At 35.3% G+C, this 5,614-nt stretch overlaps 1 protein-coding gene across 1 annotated transcript in view; it reads right to left on the bottom strand.

Annotated features, from left to right (window-relative positions):
- Nucleotides 1-10: 10 nt before the first annotated feature.
- Nucleotides 11-5,614, bottom strand: part of ppp4cb (protein phosphatase 4, catalytic subunit b) — a 10,412-nt gene continuing 4,808 nt past the window's right edge. Inside the window, exons 4-9 of the mRNA XM_016449761.1 lie at nt 5,056-5,106; nt 4,199-4,300; nt 3,690-3,863; nt 3,476-3,602; nt 3,211-3,400; nt 11-269 (exon numbers count right to left, since the gene is read on the bottom strand). Coding sequence (XP_016305247.1) covers nt 140-269; nt 3,211-3,400; nt 3,476-3,602; nt 3,690-3,863; nt 4,199-4,300; nt 5,056-5,106 — 774 coding nt within the window. The 3' untranslated portion in view covers nt 11-139. The remainder of the gene's footprint in view (nt 270-3,210; nt 3,401-3,475; nt 3,603-3,689; nt 3,864-4,198; nt 4,301-5,055; nt 5,107-5,614) is intronic.

Below are 5,614 nucleotides of genomic sequence, written 5' to 3'. Positions count from 1 at the left end.
TCACAGAGAGAGTAAAAAAAAAAAGAAAAAAAAAAAGCACAATTAAGACAGTTGGGCAGGGAGAGGGAAACAGAAATACAAGTACACACAGAGCACCACTTCCTGTTGAGAGTGCTTGCATCCTAAGACTGCAGGAAGCTCACAGGAAGTAGTCAGCGACTGGCTTTTTGGAGGGAATGCCTCTCGTTTCTTGTGGAGCAGCTTCGAATATGATGAACTCTTTCTGCAGGTGCTCGTCAAGCTCCAAGATTGCCGCCACATTACCACATCTATGACAAAGAAAAGTGGATAAGTAAGCATTTTGTTTTCTTATTAATAGTATTTATTACAAGAAAATCTTGAATTACTTGTAACAGTTTGAATTAGATATAAAAAATAAAAAAAACCCCAAAAAAGCGAGTCAGTTGTGAATGATTCACTGAGTGATTGAGTCCGATTCAAACCACTGACTCACAAGAGCCGGTTCATTTGTTGCTCATGCTGTGTTTGTTGTGTGTGTAGGAAACTCTCACATCCACTATAAAGATGTAATTAACAAAAGCGCAGGTGAACGCGCACAAAGTTTTCCAGACTGGTGCAAATACTGACTACATTTAAAATGACCGTTGTTTGTGGTTTTTATTTGTCATCTTTGTTACTATTTTAGTTACAGTCTGCAACCCTGAATAATACAAAAACGACAATTCCAATCAGAGTTATTATAGTTAATTAAACAAAACCATAAAACTTATTTTACTTCTTTAAACTTTTTCAGAGAAGTAATTTCAGCTGCTTGCTAAGGCAACACTTCTCAGTTTCATTTAGTTTAACTTAATGTACTAAAACTGAAATAAAAATTATAAAAAAATATACAAAAAAAATAAATGTTTTCATTACTTGAAATAAACTAAACGTTACCTGAAATACAATACATTTATTTCACCTATTTTAATTTCTAATTTTCATTTAGTTTAACTTGATAACAAATAACAAAAAATTGAAAAAAAAATTTCATTAAAAAAAATAAACATTAGCTGAAATAAAAAACAAACTCAATTTTCTAAGCTACATTTCTCCTTTTAGTTTAGTTTAATTTGATGCGCTAAAATAAGTACAACTGAAATAAAAATAAGAAAAAACTAAAACTAAAACCATAAAAATACAACATTTCATTACTTCGAATAAAATAACTGAAACAATGTTGAAATTAAATAGCCTTTCTCATTTTCATTTAGTTCACTTGATGTACTACACCAACTACATTTTCTGGATAAAAAATTTGACATTTAAAAATAATGTGGAAAAAAAGGACAAACTTTAAAATAAAAATAACTATTTACTAAAAAAACTAATTCATAAAAAAAAATGTATGAAAACTATAATAAAGCGGCAATACTAAAATAACACTGATTTCAATAACAATTAGTGTTGTCAAAAGAATTAAATAGCCTTTCTCATTTTCATTTAGTTCACTTGATGTACTACACCAACTACATTTTCTGGATAAAAAATTTGACATTTAAAAATAATGTGGAAAAAAAGGACAAACTTTAAAATAAAAATAACTATTTACTAAAAAAACTAATTCATAAAAAAAATGTATGAAAACTATAATAAAGCGGCAATACTAAAATAACACTGATTCCAATAACAATTAGTGTTGTCAAAAGTCCCGACGTCGGTACCCAGTTGGTACTGAAATTAAAAAAATGTGACGATACCAGCATTTCCCACTAACATTGAGCGCTGTTGAGCAGATTCTTAAACACCTCTGATTGGCCATTGTGTTCACAAGCTAAACAGATGTGTCTGTGATTGGCTACAATGATCATCGCTTCACGCTCTTCACCGAGCGCTCACACAGATACACACGGGAGCATTTGAAAGCCGCGTCTATCAGCGGATCCCTAATATATCTACTCATAGACGGATCTGCTGATAGATGCCTGCTTTCTCCTGTGTGTATCTTTGTAAGTGCTCGGTGAAGAGTGTGAAAGATGTGTATTTACAACAAGTTTTTGTTGATGATCATTGTAGCCAATCACAGAAGTTTTTGTTGATGATCATTGTAGCCAATCACAGCACATCTGTTGAGCGCGTGAGCACAATGGCCAATCAGAGCTGTTTAAGAAGCCGCTCAGCATGCTAGCGGGAAATGATGGTATCATCACATTTTTTAAATTTCAGTCCCGACTGGTACTGACATCGGTACTTTTGACAACACTAGTAACAATTACTATAATTTTCATTTTCAGAAAAAAAAAATAAGTACAGCTACTAGGGATGCAACAATACAGTTTTTTAACCATGGTTTTCGGTTCGGTTCTGATGGCTCGGCACATCAAAGTGTTTTTTGAGATTTAAAATGCGATTAATTTAAAACAAATTAACAACAACAAAAAACCTCCTGTACACTGGAGAAAGACATGGATTATCATATGTCTACTTTAAATTTCTTTTGAAAGAAGTATTATTTTTCCTATTTTTGCCCAAAATAGGAGGGATTGGCCAGTATTGAGTGCTATAAACACATGTAATGTCTGTTTCATTCATACTGGAAGCTGAAGTGCGCCCTCAGGCAGAAACTCCACATATGCATCACAGAAGTAAATGACACTCCAGGAAATCCCTCATATGGACAAAGGCATCCCAGCTATCGCTGTAACCGAATAAAAGGAAGATAGAAATGCTTTGAATGATGAAACATGAAGACAATAAACACTCGATTGCAGCGCTATATGGTTTATCTGTGTTCTTCAAGCCATATCTAATATTTTCATAATAATCATGTATATTTATAATCCATTGCTAATCGACATAGCCTTTATTACAGTATAGAATATATTTTCGGCCTCATTCTGCGATAAGAAGCAACATCAGATCACAAAAGGATGCATCTGACTGATGTTGTGGAGTAAAACATGTCATGTTCTCTTTTGTTGGACAACGGGTTTAGAAACGCTGCTCATTGCAAGTCATTACAAAGGACGATGTTTGATGTGTGTTGCTTTTTCAAATGCACGTTATAAGCGGGGAGGTGTACATCTCAGCACGTAGACTCACAGACATACCCAGTCAATTCAGAGAAATAAGACGCACGGAAATGATTGCAACGTTTGCAATTCACAAGCGCGTATTGATGTCGTACCGAACGGTTCAATAATATATTGAGAATTGTGGCATCCGTAATAGCTACATGGACATTCTTGTAACTGTGAGACAAAAACGCACCTGTAGCAGTAATTGGGAGCAGACCACACAGTGAGAACAGTCTCGTTGAAGTGCCACTTGTAACCTTCCATGACAAGCTGATGTGCCCTGCAGATCATGTCGATGTCGTTGGCGGCGTTGAACTGGGCCACGACGTCACTGCCAAACAGATATCCAGCACCTCTCGGGCTGACGCCCCATCCTGTGGTGTCTGAATCAGAGAGACATGCAGTCATATAATGAGACGCTGATGATGAACAACAACTCAGTTGTAATCTAGAATTACCTTCAGGATCAGACCACAAAAGATCGCACATGGGCCCATCATGAGGCACTTCCTGCTTCCTGTCGATGGTTCTGATCTGGTCCAGAGTCTGGATCGAGGGCGACAGGCCTCCGTGTACACAGAAGATCTGTGGGGTCACAAGAAACACATCCACATCAGGCCAGTTCTGAGGCAGAAAGTGGGACCATGTTAGCAAACCAACAAAAAGCCTCACTTTGCCGTCAATGATGGCGGAGAGGGACAGGTAGTCGAAGATCTCTGTGCAGTACCTCCATACCGTGACCGAACCGTATTTTCTTAAACACTCGTCATAAAAGCCGTACACCTGTGTGATCTGTCTAGACTCATGATTTCCCCGGATCAGGGTGATTCTGTCTGGATAACGCACCTGTGAGGATGAATGTGAAATATTACAATTTAAAATAACCGTTTTCTATTTGAATATATTTTAAAATATAATTTATTCCTGTGATCAAAGCTGAATTTTCAACATCATTACTCCAGTCTTCAGTGTCACATGATCCTTCAGGAATCATTCTAATATGCTGATTTTTTAAAATCAAATACCCACTGTATATTCAGATGTAAAACAGTTCTTTCAAAATTCTTTCAAAAATGTCTAAAAATATGAATTATTCAAATTTTAAACAGTGGTGTACATTCATTTATTACAATAACAACCATTACATCTCATTACAAATGTCCTAAACAGCTTGACAGTACCTTCAGGGCAAGAAGTAACAGAAAGGTCTCGACACTGTAAAAGCCTCTGTCCACAAAATCTCCCATGAAGAGGTAGTTTGTTTCTGGAACGTCGCCTCCCACCTGAAGAAGAACAGATTATTAAATACTAATTCATTAACCAATTATAAGTGGATTTGTCAATATATTCCATTTAAATAACAAATACCCAGTCAAATAAGAAATGCTAGCATGCGATTAGCAAGCTGAAGGAAATAACAGCACCACTGATTTGATTTAAACTAACAGTAAGACTGTCCAGTCAATAACGTCAATTACAACTAGTAGGTTGCTCTATTTATTCTACATAGGAAATCTCAACTGTTTGATTGTTTATATCATCGCTAAAAGTGAACTATATTATCAACCAGTGATATTTATTGGATATTTATCATTTTATGCCATACCAGCATCAAAAGCTATATTCATGGCAAACTCGAGAATAAGATTTAACACAATAACAATACTTCAATGTATTGTACAAAATTCTAACAATATTATTTTTACAAAAAAAAATAAAATAAATAATAATAATAACAATTATATACAATTTCAAATTAATATTTGATAAAAATTCTAATATATTTCCAGGATAAATGTTTACAAATTTGAAATTATAATCTGCTAAATGCAACTATAATGCATGAAGATATTAATATATTATAAACATTACAATCATGATTTTCTGTAAAACTGCTTAGAAGCAAAGTGTATTGTGAAAAGTGGTATGTAAATAATTTTGACTTGACATTTGGTGTAAAGCAATACCCACTGGATACAAAAAATAAATAAAAACATTATTTTGGATTGACTTTTTGTGTGAAAGAACTCAGACATACCCTAAACAATTCCTTCAAGTCATAAAACTGCCCATGGATGTCACCACACACCTGAAGAAAAGACAGAGCAATTAACTTCCCATATACATGATCAAAGAAACGGTTCATTATAATTTTAAAGGGGTCATATGATGCAATTTCAATTTTTCCTTTCTCTTTGGAGTGTTACAAGCTCTCGGTGCATAAAGAAGATCTGTAAAGTTGCAAAGACTAAAGTCTCAAATCCAAAGAGATATTCTTTATAAAAGTTAAGAGTCAGCCACGCCTACCTAAAACGGCTCGTTCTAACACGCCCCCACATGTCTACCTCACTATGTGGGAAGATTTGCATAACGCCGCCCAAATGTTCACGCAAAGAAAGAAGGCGTAACTTTTATTCTCGCTGTAGTATTGTTGCTGCCGTCATGTCACGAAGGCGCTTTTGTTGTGAAAGCGGAACTACTTTGTTTGGTCTTCCAAAAGAGGACGATATCTGCTTTGTCATGCCTAGAGCTGATCCGTGCTGGTTGCTGAGGTAATACAACAACTTTGCGCTGTGGATCACCGGATCGGCTTTCAC

The sequence above is a fragment of the Sinocyclocheilus anshuiensis genome, unplaced genomic scaffold (genome assembly GCF_001515605.1).
Source record: "Sinocyclocheilus anshuiensis isolate Anshui unplaced genomic scaffold, SAMN03320099.WGS_v1.1 scaffold2031, whole genome shotgun sequence".
Lineage (NCBI taxonomy): Eukaryota > Metazoa > Chordata > Actinopteri > Cypriniformes > Cyprinidae > Sinocyclocheilus > Sinocyclocheilus anshuiensis.
This window is presented reverse-complemented; position numbering and strand designations above follow the sequence as displayed.